Source organism: Salvelinus sp. IW2-2015, linkage group LG34 (assembly GCF_002910315.2).
Source record: "Salvelinus sp. IW2-2015 linkage group LG34, ASM291031v2, whole genome shotgun sequence".
Lineage (NCBI taxonomy): Eukaryota > Metazoa > Chordata > Actinopteri > Salmoniformes > Salmonidae > Salvelinus > Salvelinus sp. IW2-2015.
The window spans coordinates 2,156,523-2,175,187 of NC_036873.1; the positions used below are offsets into that span (position 1 = coordinate 2,156,523).

General features: G+C 44.6%; 1 protein-coding gene across 1 annotated transcript in view; it reads left to right on the plus strand.

Moving 5' to 3' along the window:
- Positions 1-18,665, plus strand: part of LOC111958307 (protein WWC2) — a 38,665-nt gene that overhangs the window by 6,471 nt on the left and 13,529 nt on the right. The window contains exons 2-12 of the mRNA XM_070437148.1: positions 3,133-3,242; positions 10,925-11,040; positions 11,246-11,333; positions 11,438-11,514; positions 12,334-12,413; positions 14,535-14,664; positions 14,919-15,047; positions 15,669-15,742; positions 16,995-17,237; positions 18,074-18,163; positions 18,512-18,659. Of these exons, the coding sequence (XP_070293249.1) occupies positions 3,133-3,242; positions 10,925-11,040; positions 11,246-11,333; positions 11,438-11,514; positions 12,334-12,413; positions 14,535-14,664; positions 14,919-15,047; positions 15,669-15,742; positions 16,995-17,237; positions 18,074-18,163; positions 18,512-18,659 (1,285 nt within the window). The remainder of the gene's footprint in view (positions 1-3,132; positions 3,243-10,924; positions 11,041-11,245; positions 11,334-11,437; positions 11,515-12,333; positions 12,414-14,534; positions 14,665-14,918; positions 15,048-15,668; positions 15,743-16,994; positions 17,238-18,073; positions 18,164-18,511; positions 18,660-18,665) is intronic.

The following is an 18,665-nucleotide window of genomic DNA, read 5'->3' on the forward strand; positions in this document are numbered from 1 at the left end:
ACACACCATAGTGTGACTATTGGGCGGCAGGTACGATTGAAGTCGGAAGTTTACATGCACCGTAGCCAGATACAGTTTTTCAAATTCCTGACATTTAATCCTAATGAAAATTCCTGTCTTAGGTCAGTTAGGATCACCACTTTATTTTAAGAATGTAAAATGTCAGAATAATAGTAGAGAGAATGATTTATTTCAGCTTTTATTTCTTTCATCACATTCTCTGTGGGTCAGAAGTTTACATACACTCAATTAGTATTTGGTAGCATTGCCTTAAATTGTTTAACTTGGGTCAAACGTTTCGGGTAGCCATCCACAAGCTTCCCACAATAAGTTGGGTGAATTTTGGCCCATTCCTCCTGACAGAGCTGGTGTAACTGAGTCAGGTTTGTAGGCCTCCTTGCTCGCACACGCTTTTTCAGTTTCTGCCCACACATTTTCGATAGGATTGAGGTCAGGGCTTCGTGATGGCCACTCCAATACCTTGACTTTGTTGTCCTTAAGCCATTTTGCCACAACTTTGGAAGTATGCTTGGGGTCATTGTCCATTTGGAAGACCCATTTGTGACTAAGCTTTAACTTCCTGACTGATGTCTTGAGATGTTGCTTCAATATATCCACATAATTTTCCTTCCTCATGATCGATCTATTTTTGTGAAGTGCACCAGCCCTCCTGCAGCAAAGCACCCCCACAACATGGATGCTGCACCCCGTGCTTCCCGTTCTGATATGGTGTGTTCGGCTTGCAAGCTTCCCCCTTTTTCTTCCAAACATAATGATGGTCATTTGCCAAACAGTTCTATTTTTGCTTCATCAGACCAGAGAACATTTCTCCAAAAAGTACGATCTTTGTCCCCATGTGCAGTTGCAAACCATATTCTGGCTCTTTTTATGGCGGGTTTGGGAGCAGTGGCTTTTGGAGCAGTGGCTTCTTCCTTGGTGAGCGGCCTTCAGGTTATTGTCGATAATAGGACTCATGTTACTCATGGATATAGATACTTTGAACCTGTTTCCTCCAGCATCTTCACAATGTCCTTGTGCTGTTGTTCTGGGATTGATTTTCACTTTTCACATCAAAGTACTTCATCTCTAGAAAGCAGAAGCGTCTCCTTCCTGAGCGGTATGACGGCTGGCGTGGTCTTTGGGGTGTTTATACTTGCGTACTTTGTTTGTACAGATGAACGTGGTACCTTCAGGCGTTTGGAATGTGCTCCAAGGATGAGCCAGACTCAGGTCTTGGCTGATTTCTTTTGATTTTCCCATGATGTCAAGCAAAGAGGTTGAAGATAGGCCTTGAAATACATCCACAGGTACACCTCCAATTGACTCAAATGATGTCAATTAGCCTACAGAAAGCATCTAAAGCCATGACATCATTTTATGGAATTTTCCCAAGTTGTTTAAAGGCACAGTCAACTTAGTGTATGTAAACTTCTGACCCATTGAGCTTGTGATACAGTGAATATAAGTGAATCATACTGTCTGTAAACAATTGTTGGAAAGAATACGTGTGTCATGCAATAAAGTAGAAGTCCTAACGCGACTTGCAAACTATAGTTCGTTAACAAGAAATTTGTGGAGTGGTTGAAAAATGAGTTTTAATGACTCCAACCTAAGTGTATGTAAACTTCTGACTTCAACTGTAGCCTAGTGGTTAGAGCGTTGGGCCAGTAACAAAGGTTGCTAGATCGAATCCCTGAGCTGACAAGGTAAAAATCTGTCGTTCTGCCCCTGAACAAGGCAGTTAACCCACCGTTCCTAGGTCGTTTAGTTAAATAAAGGTTAAATCAAATAAATAAAAATGAAATAGTGGAGAGGAAGGAGGGTGGTCCCTATCTTGTCACTTCAGTACGGCCTCTATTTTGACATTGCTTAGTGTCGCTGCTGACCTCACTGAGTTTTGTATGAGGACATTTCTCAGTGATGGTCCTGTGTCCAAACAGTAAAGTGTTGGTTTGATCAGTGTGATGTTAGTGATTGGTCTGCTGATAATGTGGAGGTTTTTAGCTTTTCAAACGCTTGATTCATGCATCCGTTCTTCAGTTGAACAGCCACTCTGATGCTAAACTGGTAGCATAGTAATAACTGTAGATAATAGTCATGGTAGGCCAATACCTGTAGTAGGACAGTGCGAGGACAGCAGACCAGTCCAGAGACTGGCTTCTGAGTTCAAAGGTCGTCGGTGGTGTACGGAGTGCGATAGTCGGCCGGCCCAGCCGAGGGGGCATACCAGGAATACTGCCTGTCTAATTTTTAACATTTACAGCCGAGGGAGCGTGCATACCAGGCTGACAGCCGCCCAGGCCAGGAGAGTTGGCCTGTGTGTGTGTGTGTGCACCTGTTTGTTAGCATTAGCGTTTGTGTGTCTTCGAGTGAGAGTGCACTGAATAAACACAGTGAAGTACGCCGGGCGGCATGCTGGCTTGGCTTAAACTGCAAGTTAATACCCATTGCCCACATTCTTAGACTTGACTCTGTCCCAGTTTCTCAAACAGATTTTGGCGTTTCAAAGATACAACACATTCTTCCAAAGCCGCTCTCTCCCTCTCACTCCTACACCCGTTCTCCACCCCCATCTTGTCATGACCCCGCCAGTGAGCTTGGCTGTCTCTCGTCTACTGTCTACATGGGCCAAGTCATCCAAACTACCAGTGGAAAGGAGAGCGGGAACAATGTGCAGGCAGCCACCCAGCCAGWCCTTGGGCAACGCATCCCRAATAGAWGGCACAGTGGTTTAGTGTCCCTTCTCTCTCCCTGTCTAGCCAGACTTCCCCCCAGCCCACAGCCACAGTAACAGAAGGGACCTTGGCTGAGTGAGTGGTACCACGACGCCAGTTTTAGACTTTGGTCCCTCAGGAATGTGTCACTGTTACTGCTGGATGCTCCAGTGTTGTTGTTGTTGTTGTTTAGTGGCGTGTCTTTCTGAACTCCAGTTTCTAAGGTGATTATGACAAGTTATAGACAGTCTAACCAATCTTGTAGTAATGGATGATTCCTTCATGGCTTTTCCTTTTACTCGTCTGTTTTTATGAATGAACCACCTGATGTACTTTATATATTGGTTACGATATGCATTAGCTTTACGTTTCATGTGTTTCTGTGTACAGATACTGTATGTTTCTCTCGCTCTCTCAGGTTGACGAAGCCCCTGTCGTTTGCGGACTGTGTGGGAGACGAGTTACCGTGGGGATGGGAGGCCTCATACGACCCTCAGATTGGCATCTACTACATCGACCACATCGACAGTGAGTTGACAGGTTTACCTCGGTGCTACCCCACTCATTAACATTATGTCTATGCCCAAACCGTCTGGGCGATCCACCCGGGCAATCATTGATCTGTCCATCCTAAACAAAGAACCCCAGGCTATTTCAACCAAGATTCCGCCTCAGATGTTTTGGCAGGGGTATTCCGACACTGGATTTGAATTTCTCAAACACAACACAGAGAAATTAGTAGAACCGCAGAAACTGTAATGATGTAGGTTTTTTTGGTTTTCTTGCTCTGAATTGTGTGTCTGTAACATCTGCTTCCAGCTCACACTCTCATACACGTAGATCCCCTGAACGCAGCTCACTCTCCAGATCCCAATCACCTGAATTCTGATCACCTGTTCACACACCTGTGTGTCATTATCACACACTATTTAGTTCAGTTCTTTGCACCCCGTCATTGTGAGGTATTGTTTGTTTTTGACACACTTCTATTCAGAGCTCTGTTTTTCCTGTGATTTACTCCTCCCGTGTATGATAGTTTTTGCCTGCCTCACTAACGACGCCTTTTACCTATTCCCTGCCTGTACTTTAGCCTATCGGATTTCCTGTTATCAACCTATTGCCTGATCTCCCGGACGACGTTACTAGCCTTTTCCCTGCCTGTACTGTTGCCTTGTTGGACCCCCTGTGTATGACCTTCTGCCTGCCCCTGGACCCAGCTACCTGCCTCCTCCTGTGGTCCCTTACATTAAACACCTACTGCGCCCTGCGCTTGAAACCAGCTCTCTGTCTCCCTCGTGTTCATTACAGTATCGTTATTTAGAAACTGAAAACCACTGGAACTTATTTTATTATTTATAGTCAGAGCGACATGTTTGATATTGATGAGATATTGATGAGTCGTATGATCATTCGCCAAGTGTCTCCATCAAATGAGGAATGTATTATTTGTATTGACTGAACTTTGAGAAATGATCGAGTTAAAGTCGAGTCAAAATCCTTACTGTGGCCAAAATCTTTACTTTGGCCTTCCTTTGCTCGCTAGTCTTTATCTGAGTTTTATGTTTTTCATTTGTCAAGAGTTTTCAGTTGTGAAAACCTGTTTTCAACTGATATGGGCTAAATAACCCTAATCTGATGATATCCAGAGATATTATGAGTGTGGTGTCAAGGATGTTGACTGCCAGCAGTCTAATCAGTGACATTAAGTAAGCTAAACATGTTGCAAACTCACAGATGTCCTTCTTGGACAAGTGTCAGGCCAAGACGATAAGCTATGTTGAATTTGTCAATATTGTCAGCAGATTGATCTTGATATTAATATTGTCAAGGAATTTTTCAAATGAATTGTACATATTGATATGGTATTCCCTCACCTTTGCAAGTTATTATGCCACATAATTTTYAGGAATCAGAATAGGCAAATAGAAGAAAAACTGAATACGGAGAGAGAGAAAAGGTTTCAAGCTCATTTCCACTAAATGAAATAGGTTTATGATTAGTCACGTTCATTTCTAAATGAGCAGATTAAATTCCACACGGACCGCCTGTCTTCTGCTCATCCCTTAGGAAAACACTCACTCACATTACCTGTGATTAAATAAAAATACTTATTAACTCCATTCAATTAAATCAGACATTTGTTTTCTCCCAATGCAGATGAAATCCATTTCCCAAATGTTTTTCCATTGTGCTGCCTGGCTGTAGCCGCAGGGTTGAGATGTGAGCTAGCTGCTGCTGCTGCTGSTGYTGKTGTTGTTGTTGTTGTTGTTGTGTGGGCTAGAGATTCTATCTATCTGTTGCACTCACACACATTTCTACTGCGATTTAGCTTTGTTTGTTTGTTTGTCTAACACCGGTGGGTAAACAAACGCAGTCAGCTGTCAGTCAGGAGTGGATGATTGTGTGGAGACTCAAGGCTTAGCTTCTGTGTGTTAAGGCTGGCCCTCCTGTGGGTGGTTGGATACAGTGTATTTCTGCACTTCTGAGCTATAGTTTGAATCAGAGTTTGGCTTGTTGCATTGTATTTTTTTTCATTTGGTCTGGTTGGTTTCACGTTGGCGAATGTCAAACGAACTAAAATGCGTAAACAAAACCACAAATCATTTGTTTATTGGAGATAAATGCGTATGTTAAATCCATCTATGATTATGAAGAAGCATAACTTGTGTGTCCCAAACCTCATTTTACCTTCACTTTGGTCTTCCAACAACATGCGGGAGGAAACAGCGCAATATCCCCTCAAACCGCGAGGTGAATATGCTATATTCAGTAGCCTATTAGTGTTGTCACGATACCAGAATTTGGGCTTCGATACCAGGTTAAGTTTCACGATTCTCGATACCATCACAATACCCAATACCAAAACGATAACACTGCAAAAAAAAGCATATGAACCCGAGTCACAGAATGGCACTTGATCCATAAAGATAAACACAGACACTGCTCTGTTCAATCGTTGGGCATCTTTTGAGTTCAATATCATTCCATTTGACATTTTTTGCGTCAACATTTTTCAGAGACAGCCGTGCATGCATTAACGAATCAATCAATGTGACTTTGTTTTTACAATCTAACTACATAACAACATAATGGTAATTCTTTATTTGAATGGTACATCTCTATTGATTACCTGGGTAAATCAAGATGTAGCGAATGAAACGAATGCAAATAATTAATAGGAGTGTGTGCGTGCATTGAGTTATTGAGCTCGTTTTGGCTGATTTCATGGGAATACAGATGAACAGAACAGTCTGTTTCCCTTCCATTTTTATTTTATTGTACTGATAAACAACATTCGCATAGGAGTATTTGCTAAAAGTGCGCTGTCTCTTTAACCAGTAATGAAGTCATTCACGAGGCAAGAAGGGGGCGGTCCGGAGTTAGTTCACTGAGGCAATAGATCATCTTTGGTTTGAGACGTGAGAGAGAGACCAATTAAGTGAATTAATAAAGTTTTGGTGGCAATCGGTGTTAAAATCTTCATATTTTGCGTTATGGTTTGCATATTAAAACAAACAAAGCTGTAAGCTAGCAAGAAAAGTTAGCTTACAAAGCTGGAAGCTACTGGTGTCGTCATGCATTGTTCTAGCCTGTATGGACATTGTTTTGCGAACAGTAATGAACCGTTTCTACATGCCGTGTCGCATTATTCAAGTGTGTTCACTTCTGTGCAGCATGAGTGGGGAGCTAACATGATGCAGCCCAGACGCTGAGAGCAGGCTAAGTGGAGCACACACAGTATTTTCGCGCTGTAAGGGGGACGTTGGCTGCGCTGACAGAGTTGATCCCGGAGACACATTTGACAGCAGTGACAAAAGTTTTTTTTAAATCTAGTACTGAACCGTTTTTCATGTTCTAGTATAGAAAAAGCACCGAACTAAGGAGGTAAATGCACCAGAGCTGGAAAAACCTCTCCAAACCGATTTGGTGTGAAAGCCTCCTTATGGAAGTGATACACTTTCCCTTCTCAGCAAACACCCCAATGACCGTTTGTCAATGTATATTTCATGTCTAGCTTAAGGCCATCATACTCTCTTCAGACTGAACCTCCCTTCACCTGTCTAGGCTGTATCCCAGATACCTGTAAGGTGAGTGGAGAATGTGGACTGATTGATAAGGGCCCAGAGTCTATCCTCGGAAGGTCAGGTGGTCTGAAAAACAAAAACTCCTGGCCCTAGTTAGGGCAGGGGTGGCTGGGGGGTTAGTCTGGGTGGGTACATACATCTCCCTGCCCTGTCTGTCCCGTCCTAGCTTCTCCCTCCCTGCCCAGGCTGTCCCCCGCCCAGCAGGCCTCACTTCCTTATTATGTAAACCCTGCTGCTGCCCTGTGGCCTCCCTGCATTGTTGGAGTGGAGGGAGGGACGGGGGTTGATAAGGGTCTGTTATGTGTGGTGATTTGCCTTCTCTTATGTGGCGTAGATGGGCCCAGAGAAGAAGGGTTGCCTAACCTAGTGGGAACTTCCCTGACTTCACATAACCACTCAGGGAGTTGCTTTGGGTTCCCCCCTGGTCTTAGTGGAAGTCCTGTTGAAGTTTTGGGTTTATTATGCATAGAGGTAGACAGACACATGCTCTCCCTCACACTCTTATAAGCTCTCATAAAATGACAGATATTCAGTCACATCCTGAGAGTTGAGGTGGGTGTGTTCTGCCGTGCAGGCAGGAGTGTGCTGTCAGATACCAATGACGAAACAACAGACCGACTGTGTCAACACTGTCTATTGTGCTCTAGCCACTACCTCATACCTTTTAGGGTTGATCATCAGCATGTGGCTTTGGGTTCGCAAGTGTGTGTGTGTGTGAGGCTCAAATCATCTATCATATCATACAACGACTTCTGTAGGACATCGATACAGTGTCTAGCCAACATGAAACACCACATTGATTCACCAGCTAATCGTTCAATTTATAGGGAACCGTTACCAACCTCGGAGCGCAAGAGCAACTCCCAACATTGACCACAAGTTATATAGCAGATCAGAAACAAAACATTACTCAGGGCCTAGCCGAGGATTATCCAACCCAGCAAACTGGGAACGTTCCCAGAACATTAGCTAAGATTCTCAGTTCTAGTTAAGGTTTTATATAACATTAGGATGATAGCAAATTATTGTAATATTTTCTTATGTTTTAAATTAAATATATTTGGAATGTTCTCCTAACATTTACTAAAATGTTGTGCACAACATCTGTAACTATGACATTCCCCAAACGTTCTCATTAGGTTTCCAGGCAATGTAATAACACAATGTACCAGTGATGTTTTTCCAGCAAACCAAAATTGGGTCAAATGTTTTCATAACACAGATACTGCCCAGTCGTGCTGATGGTTATACAATGTTTGTATAAAATATTTGTTTTTGTGTTATTAGAACATACGCCGCGAGCTAAAAGAAATTCGGGGAACTTTCACATAACCAATTTTGCTTTGCAAGGTAGCCTACACCCTCGGCAGAAGAATACACAGGGCTGGGAGCTCCATAGAGAGAGAGAGAGCGGGAGAGTGGAGACAGGCACTGACACAGTCACAAGCACGTACACACACACACACACACACACAAATCCTGCTGGAGTGAAATCCGGTTATTCCTCATAGCAGCCAGTCTCTGCATTGCTGACATACTTAGTGTGGCACGGAGGGGGCCGTGCACTTAGTGTAGAGACTTGTTGTTTTCCACACAAAGACTGTGTGTCTCCCAAATGGCATGCTATTCCCTATATAGTGCACTACTTTTGACCAAAGCCCTATGGGCCCTAAACTACATAGGGAATTGGGTGGCATTTGAGACACAGGCAAAGTACAGTAAGGAATGAAGGATTAACCCTTTCCTGCCCTGCCACCGGACAGAGTTCTGGGCTACCCCAGAAGAGAGGGTCAGAGACAAACAAAAAAGAGGGCAGAGACAGAGAAAGAGAGAGGGAAATGAGTGAGAGAGAGTGGGAGAGGAAGAGAGAGAGAGAGTAGTGTTGTGATTGATTCAGATGGATTGCTTCCTCTGCTCTCCCACTGTGCCTTTCTCTTTCCTCCAAACAACCCACTGTTAGATGTGGGTGTCGGCCTGCTTCGTTTGCAGTGTACAGTGACTTCAGAAAGTATTCACACTAGAGGTCGACCGATTATGATTTTTCAATGCCGATACCGATTATTGGAGGACCAAAAAAAGCCGATACCGATTAATCGGCCGATTTATATTAAAAAATGTATTTATTTATTTATAATAATGACAATTACAACAATACTGAATGAACACTTTTATTTTAACTTAATATAATACATCAATCAAATCAATTTAGCCTCAAATAAATATGAAAACAATGTTCAATTTGGTTTAAATAATGCAAAAAAAAGTGTTGGAGAAGAAAGTAAAAGTGCAATAATTGTGCCATGTAAAAAAGCTACACGTTTAAGTTCCTTGCTCGAGACATATTGAAACTGGTGGTTCCTTTTAACATGAATCTTCAATCCAGGTAAGAAGTTTTATAGGTTGAGGTCATTATTGGAATTATAGGACTAATTTCTCTCTATACCATTTGTATTTCATATACCTTTGACTATTGGATGTTCTTATAGCACTATAGTATTGGCCAGTGTAACAGTATAGCTTCCGTCCTCCCTCGCTCCTCCGCGCGCTGCACACCGCACACACGATGAAACAAGCAGCCTCGAAGCATCGTTACTCTCGCTCCACAAAAGCCTTGCAGAGCAAGGGGAAACACTACTCCAAGTCTCAGAGCGAGTGACGTTTGAAACTATTAGCGCGCACCCGCTAACTAGCTAGCGCCTTTCACATCGGTTACACACCTAATCTCGGGGGTTGATAGCTTGAAGTCATAAACAGCTGCTGGAAACGCACGAAGTGCTTTTGCAATGAATGCTTACGAGCCTGCTGCTGCCTACCATCGTTCAGTCAGACTGCTCTATCAAATATCAAATATAGACTTGATATTATACCATAACACACAGAAATACGAGCCTTAGGTATTAATATGGTCAAATCCGGAAACTATCATTTAGAATTAAACGTTTTATTTATTTCAGTGAAATACGGAAACCGTTCCGTATTTTATCTAATGGGTGGCATCCATAAGTCTAAATGATTCTGTTCATTGCTCAACACTTCAATGTTATGTCATAATACGTAAAGATTCTGGCAAATTAGTTTGGCAACGAGCCAAGCGGCCCAAAGTGTTGAATATACCCTGACTCTGCGTACAATGAACGCAAGAGAGTGACACAATTCTCTAGTTTAATATTGCCTGCTAACATGAATTTCTTGAACTAATAAAAATATACTTCTGTGTATTGATTTTAAGAAAGGCATTGATGTTTATGGTTAGTACATTCATGAACGATTGTGCTTTTTCGCAATGTGCTTTTGTTTAAATCAATCCCCGTTTGCGAAGTTGGCTGTCTTTATTTCTTCCAGACAGTCTTCCAGTTTGCAACGAAGCAGGCGGCCCAACTGCTGCATATACCCTGACTCTGTTGCACAGAACGCAAGAGAAGTGACACAATTTCTCTAGTTAAAATAAATTAATGTTAGCATTCTTTAACTAAATATGCAGTTTGAAAATATATACTGTGTTTATGATTTTTAGAACGGCGCTTTTTTTCGCGATCATCACAGGCCGCCAGAACAGCTTTAACCGGGCCTTGGCTTAGATTTTATAAGTGTCTGGAACTCTATTAGAGGGATGCGACACCATTCTTCCATGACAAATCACATATTTGGTGTTTTGTTGATGGTGGTGGCAAAACGCTGTCTCTAGGCGCCGCTCCAGAATCTCCCATAAGTGTTCAATTGTGTTGAGATCTGGTGACTGAGACGGCCATGGCAATAGGGTTTTACATATTTTCTTTGTTCATCCAACCATTCAGTGCCACTCGTGCCCTGTGGATGAGGCACTTGTCATCCTATGGGGCCAAAATAATAGCCCGCGAGCATTTTTATAACTGACCCTAAGCATGATGGGATATTAAATTGCTTAATTAACTCAGGAACCACACCTGTGTGGAACTACATGCTTTCAATATACTTTGTATCCTCATTTACTCAGGGTTTCCATTATTTGGCAGTTACCTGTATATCTGAATCGTGTTCTGGCGTGCTGTAGCTGTATGACACAAAAAGAGGCTACAAATAAAGTATTATTCATCACCATCATTTTTATGGGAGTAGATTCTATTGATGACATTCTACCCTCTCTAGAGAGTACCCAGCTAGAGGACCCCCGGGCGGAGTGGAGGAAGGAGCAGGAGAGGATGTTGAAGGAGTACCTGACAGTAGCCCAGGATGCCCTGGTCACCCAGAAAGAGCTGTACCAGGTGAAATGGATGGATGAATGGATGCATGGATGGAAGGATATATGGATGGATTGATGGGTAAATAAAATAATGACTGAAGGAATGGATGGGTGGGTGAAAGGATGAATGAATGAATTAACAAATAGAATGAGGGAATGGATAAACAAAGGACCGTATGAATGAACGAACGAACAAGACTTATTTCCGTTGTGATCTTCGTTACCAGGTCAAAGAGCAGCGGCTGGCCTTGGCCCTGGATCAGTACACATGTCTCAACGACGCATACAAGGACAAGTCCAGCTCACGCACCAGCCGTGAGTAGTGAACCTAACCCGAACCTAGTTCTAAACCAATTGTCACACACAAGCGTGTTTTGTCCTTCACACACTAACGGTCCAGATGGCTCTCTCTCCTCCAGTGTTCTCGGGGTCTTCGTCCAGCACTAAGTATGACCCTGACATCCTCAAGGCTGAGATCTCCACCACCAAAGTCAGGGTAAGGTGCATTTCTCTCTCTCTCTCGCTCCCACCTCTTCTCAACTTATTTATTTTGTTGTATTTTACCCCCTTTTTCTCCCCAATTTTAATCTGGTCTCATCGCTGCAACTCCCCAACGGGCTCAGGAGGCGGAGGTCGAGTCATGCGTCCTCCGAAACGTGACCCGCCAAACCGCGCTTCTTAACACCCGCCCGCTTAACCCGGAAGCCAGCATCACCAATGTGTCGGAGGAAACACGTTCAACTGATGACCGTAGTCAGCCTGTAGGCGCCCGGCCCGCCACAAGGAGTCACTAGAGCACGATGAGCCAAGTAAAGCCCCCCCTGGCCAAACCCTCCCCTGGCCAAACCGTCCCCTAACCTAGACGACGCTGGGCCAATTGTGCACCGCACTATGGGACTCCCGATCACGGCCGGTTGTGACACAGACTGGGTTCGAATCCGGGTCTGTAGTGATGCCTCAAGCACTGCGATGCAGGGCCTTAGACCGCTGCGCCACTCGGGATGGCAACTAGTGTCTTCTTGACTGTCTATCTCGTTCTCACTCTTCTTTTCTTTTTCTCGTTCTCTCTCTCGCGCTCTCTCTCGCACTCTCTCTAGCTCTTTTTTTCTCTCTCTCTCTCTCTGTCTCTCGCTCTCTTTCAATTCAATTCAAAGGGGCTTTATTGGCATGGGAAACGTATGTTTACATTGCCAAAGCAAGTGAAAAAAACAAGAAACAAAACACCTCTCTTCTCAGTGTAAGTGCATTCCTCTGTGTGTCTGTTAATGTGTGTCTGTACTCTGGTTTTAACATTTGTCTCTGTATGCTACTGTAGGTGAATATGCTGAAGAGAGAGCTCTCCCAGATGAAACAGGAGCTCATCTACAAAGAACAAGGCTTTGAAACCTTGCAGCAGTAAGTCCCCTTTTCATATTGATCACACACCGGTCTGTCACACACCTGCCTATTAAACGCACGCACACACACACGCACCTGTGTATCGTATGTTCCTCTGTGAATGTTGTGATTTTACAGCTTTAGTGTTACGTGTCTATTGGACTTGATAGTGCCTGAGGGCAGTCATAAAACAGTTTGATTACAGATGTAGGATCTTAATTTGATCACTTTGGTGCAGGAGCACTTTCCTGCAATGCAGGACATTTAAAACTGCAAAAATTGCCATTAATTATATTCCACATAATAATTCATTATTCCTGTTACTGGCTCAAATTAAGATCCGACATGTGTAGGAACCGCTGTATAGGATTATTCGAGAGAGCCGCTACAATCTACTAATAGGAATTCACATTCGTAGAGTGAGAGAGAGAATGAGATCGGAGGTAAAGAGAGGGGGAGAGAATGACCATGAGATAGGAGGTAAAGAGAGAGGGAGAGAATGACCATGAGATAGGAGGTAAAGAGAGAGAGAGAGAGANAGGAGGAAAAGAGAGGGGGAGAGAATGACCATGAGATAGGAGGTAAAGAGAGAGAGAGAGAATGACCATGAGAGAGAGAGAGAGAGAGAGAGAGAATGACCATGACCATGAGAGAGGGGGGAGAGAGAGAGAATGAAGGGGGAAGAGGGGTTGATAGAAGGAGAGACAGAAAGTAAGAGGTGGGAGGGAGAAGGAGAAAGGGGGATTGGGAGTAGACAGAGAGATGTAAGGAAAGAGAGAAAGAGAGTGAGGGGTTATGTTGCTCACATGGCAGGCTCTGGATTAAGCCCTGTCCAAAGCAGCCACTTTTTATTACAATAATTGAAACAATGAAGCATTGTCGTTCACCCTCCACACACACTCCATCCGCTCAGGAGGCACACACAATAAAGGAAAAGAGTGAAAAGGGGGCAGGAACACACACATACACACAAACTGCACGTTAGGAAGGTCAGAAATCACGCATGGCAGTTTAACAAAGGTTGCTGGTTATGTAATTTTGTCGTACTATGCTGTTAGACAAACACTCAACAGAGCTAGCAATACTGTTCAAAGGTTTGGGGTGACTTAGAAATGTCCTTGTTTTTGAAAGAAAAGCACATTTTCTGTCCATTTAAAATAACATCAAATTGATCAGAAATATAGTGTAAACATTGTTAATGTTGTAAATGACTATTGTAGCTGGAAACAAATTATTTTTTTGTGGAATATCTACATAGGTGTACAGAGGCCCATTACCAGCAACCATCACTCCTGTGTTCCAATGGCACGTTGTGTTAGCTAATCCAAGTTTAACATTTTAAAAGGCTAATTGATCATTAGAAAACCCTTTAGCAAGTATGTTAGCACAGCTGAACACTGTTTTCATGATTAAAGAAGCAATAAAACTGGCCTTCTTTAGATTAGTTGAGTATCTGGAGCGTCAGCATTTATGGGTTTGATTACAGGCTCAAAATGGCCAGAAACAAAGTACTTTCTTCTGAAACTCATCAGTCTATTCTTGTTCTGAGAAATGAAAGCTATTCCATGCGAGAAATTGCCAAGAAACTGAAGATCTCGTACAACGCTGTGTACTACTCCCTTCACAGAACAGCGCAAACAGTCTCTAACCAGACTAGAAAGAGGAGTGGGAGGCCTCGGTGCACAACTGAGCAAGAGGACATTAGAGTGTCTAGTTTGAGAAACAGACGCCTCACAAGTCCTCAACTGGCAGCTTCATTAAATAGTACCCGCAAAACACCAGTCTCAACGTCAACAGTGAAGAGGCAACTCCGGGATGCTGCCCTTCTAGGCAGGAAAAAAGCCATATCTCAGACTGGCCAATAAAAAGAATACACTGTATTTCTGATCAATTTGATGTTATTTTAATGGACCAAAAATGTGCTTTTCTTTCAAAAACAAACAAGTGACCCCAAACTTTTGAACGGTAGAGTATATCTGAACTTTAACACCCATATAGATATCGATGTGTTCACATTCAAATTGATCTATGCAGAATCCAGATCATTGGAGATTCTGATGTTTGTGAACGAAACTTTTCTCTCTTTGGTGTTTTATTTTTGATTTAATTTGTGTGTGTGTGTGCGCTCCCTTTTTGCAGGATCGACCAAAAACTGTGTGGCGAGCAGAGTGGATACCGTCTGAAGGAGGCCAAGGCCATCGTGACGGAGCTCAAGTCTCTCCGCAGGGCCATCAGCTCTGGAGAGAAGGAGAAACAGGACCTCATGCAGGTACTGTGTGTGTGTGTGTGTGAAATATTTTGGTCTGTGTGTGGGTTCCTATATCTGCTTTTTGAGAGCTCCTGGCAAGGTCATGTTCATTAGGCACCCAACAGAAGGAAACAGACTGAAACAGGAAGGGACTGGCCGAACTTATCCGATTTTGAAATGCTCATTTTCGTTTTCCGTTTTGGTATGGTGTGCCTTTCAACCCTGAACTTCCCTCTTGAGTCTAGACCCACCCCATGTTCTCCTCTCTCCCATAGTCTCTGGCTAAGCTAAAGGAGAGGTTCCACACGGAACACAACATGGGCCGTTCGGAACCAGACCTCCGGAACCCAGTGGGCTCCAGACAGACGCTAGAAGCCGGCTCCCAGACAGACGTCTCTGGAGAGGTGAGCACCACCTCTCATTCTCTCCTCTCTTTCACTCTCTCTCTTTCTCTCCCCTTATTCTCTCCAACTCTCTATCTTGCTCCCACTCTCACTCAACAATTTGTCACCCCGCCCCTCTATCTTTCTCTCCTCTCTTCTCTTGCTTTCTCTCCTCTCTCTCTCTCATGTATCTCCTTTGTCTTAATAAAATGCCTGTGTGTTGCTGAGAGGAATGTCCCCGCCCCCCGTCTGTGGGCCTTCCCTGGTGGGACTGGATTCCTCTGCACAGACAGACACACACACACACACACTGGATTCCTCTGGTTCCTCGGAGCAGATGATAGCTGCTTGGGGCCCGGCCGGGCAGACTGGGCTCAGGGTTAGAGGTAGAGAGGCAAAGCTGCTTACTACACTGGGGCTTTTCTCCCTCCCTCCCTACACACACACACACACACACACACACACACACACAGCGAGACCTTCACCGATGGAATGGTAAATGGAGAGAGGGCAGAACGAGGGAGGGAGAGGTGGAGGTCTCTCTAATGATATTAAACCCAGTCACTTGAACTTGAAGCAGGTACATGTGATGTTTTTTGTTCTCTCTCTCTCTCTCTCGCTCGTTCTCCCTCCGTTTCTCAGGCTGGTTTGAGGAGCAGGTCATTCTTGGCTGAGAAGGTTAGACTTAGTCTCCAATATGAAGAGGCCAAAAGAAGGTAATCTCTCTCTCCATCTCTCTCTCTCTGTTTTTTTTTTACTGCAGACATTCCTTATGTTAATATGCATATCACCTGACCACAGAACTGCAACAGTAAACTCAACTCAATGGAGATGGGTAGAGGGCGCACTTGCCAGAAAGCTTGTTTTAGCATGGGCCTTAGATCACGTTAACATGGGCCTTAGATCATGTTAGCATGGGCCTTAGATCACGTTAGCATGGGCCTTAGATCACGTTAGCATGGGCCTTCGATCACGTTAGCATGGGCCTTCGATCACGTTAGCATGGGCCTTCGATCACGTTAACATGGGCCTTAGATCACGTTAACATGGGCCTTAGATCACTTTAGCATGGGCCTTAAATCCCATCCGATCTGACTTCAGATCAGAGCAATTAAGGGTCCATGTCCAGCCATTAAATGGTTATGCATTATCAGTCACAGGCTGTGACTTGGACGGCTGTCAGTTTGACACATTAGCGACGTGATCTGTGACCACCGTGGGCAGTTTCAGGCTCCGTGAATAAAACGCAGGTAAACCCCTCCCCTTGTGGACGGTAATCCCTGACATTTGGGCTTTGAAACGTTTTTTCTAATCCGCCGGTGTAGAACAGGTGTTTCTACAGAGAGCAGGTGGAGGAGTGTGGCAGCATGACAACTCCCTTGTTACCCCTCCTCCTTTCGGAGAGGCTTGCTGCTGGCTTTAGACCCCTGGGAGTGTGTGTGCCAGGAGAAAGGAGTTCAAGACAAGCATTTTCACTGTATTCCCTTATGAGTGCATGTGTGTTTATATAGGGGTTAAAATAGACTACATGGCCAAAAGTATGTGGACACTCGCCGAAAAATCATGGGCATTAATATGGAGTTGGTCCCCCCTTTGCTGCTATAACAGCCTCCACTCTTCTGGGAAGGCTTTCCACTAGATGTTGGAACATTGCTGCGGGGACTTGCTTTCATTCAGCCACAAAAGCGTTATAGTGAGGTCGGGCACTGATGTTGGGCGATTAGGCCTGGCTTGCAGTCGGCGTTCCAATTCATCCCAAAGGTGTTTGATGGGGTTGAGGTCAGGGCTTTGTGCAGGCCAGTCAAGTTGTCTATGGAGATTGCATGGCTGTGTACTCGATTTTATACACTTGTCAGCAACGGATGTGGCTGAAATAGCAAAATCCACTAATTTGAAGGGGTGTCCACATACTTTTGGTGTATATAGCATCCCTACCCTCTGTTTCTGTTTCTCTCCTTCCTCCCACAGTATGGCCAACGTGCAGGTGGAGCTGGCCAAGCTGGAGAGCGAGGCGTGGCCGGGGGCGGTGGACGTGGAGCGGGAACGTCTCCTCCTGGTCTCGGAGAAGGAGGAGCTCCTCAAGGAGCTGCAGTTCGTGTCGCCACGGCGACGCACCCCGCAGGATCTCCAACGTCTGGAGGCCCAGAGGCTGCAGCTGGAGCAAGACCTGCAGGCCGTCAGGAACACCCCCAGCCACGCCCTGGCCCAGAGGTGAGACCCACAATCCCCGGCACCTTCCCTTTAAAAACCCGGTGGTTGCCTCGCAGCTAGTCGTAGCCGTGCAGTTCCAGACGTTTAGACAGAGTCTAAAAAGTCCCCCGGACGTAGGCGATACATGAGGTTGTGTGTATGTAGTGTTTGTGTGAGTTCCCCACGTGTTCCTCGTTGACGTCCAACGGATAACAAACAAATTGATTTGCCCGCCCACGCGGTTTACGGCCTTTTGTTTACCTAATGAACGACGCCAACGTTCCAAAGGGTAAACATTGTAAGGTGCCTTTTAATTACCGTTCATTAGCATACCAATTGTTACTCACCCACACACACACACTCTGTGTGGTAATTGTCTTGTTTTGGAAGCAGACTGTGCCGCTGCAACATCGCGTCACATTAGAAGGCAGAGCGACTGCCGTAATTGGAAACATGGCGCTTGTATGGGTTGTAATTGTAATTACATATTGTCACAGACACACACACACACTACACACTACACACACACACACACACACACACACACACACTGACTACATTTGAAGAAGCCCAATAATTGTGTCTTGAGCTAATTAGGCTCTGTGTAATTGCTCGATAAATGAAGACAGTAATTAAGGTTAGTGTTCTTGAAGCTTTGTTAGCAGAACAGAGAGGGAATTCCTACCAGAGGGAAGGGGGCATGTTGTCTATTTAGTATTTATTAGACCAGGAAGTCTCATTGAGGTCAGAAGAACACTTTCCCAAAGGAGACATGGATATGTGTTCTGTCCCAGACATGGATATGTGTTCTGTCCCAGACATAGATATGTTGTACTCATAAGGATTTGTCTCTCTAGATTGAAGGTGCAGGAGAGGAGACGAGTCCTGGTACAGAAACTGGAGGAATCAACCAGACTGACCACACTGCTCCACTCTCAGCTCAAGAGGTGTGTGTGTGCGCACTTAAAGCTTGTATACCTATACACAAACACACTCTTGCGCTAAGGCCACGGTTACACAGGCAGCCCAATTCTGATCTTTTTTTTACTAATTGGCCTTTTGACCAATCATATCAGCTCTGAAAAAGATCTGATTTGAAAAGATCTGATGTGATTGGTCCAAAGACCATTTAGTGGGGAAAAAGATCAGAATTGGGCTGCCTGTCTAAACTCAGCCAAAGTGTTCCTCCAATACACATACATATAGCTACAGTAAGTAAAACGTTGCTGGTTGAGGTGCTTGTTCATGGTGCGTGTGGCTGTGTGTTTAATGTGTGTTCTCTCTCTCCCTTACAGTTTGTCGGCCAGTACCCTGTCCGTCTCATCAGGCAGCAGCCTGGGTTCTCTGGCCTCCAGCCGTGGCTCCCTCAACACATCCTCCTCCCGCGGCTCCCTCAACTCCCTCTCCTCCGGAGACCTCTACTACACCCCTGCAGAACCCCCCTCTCCC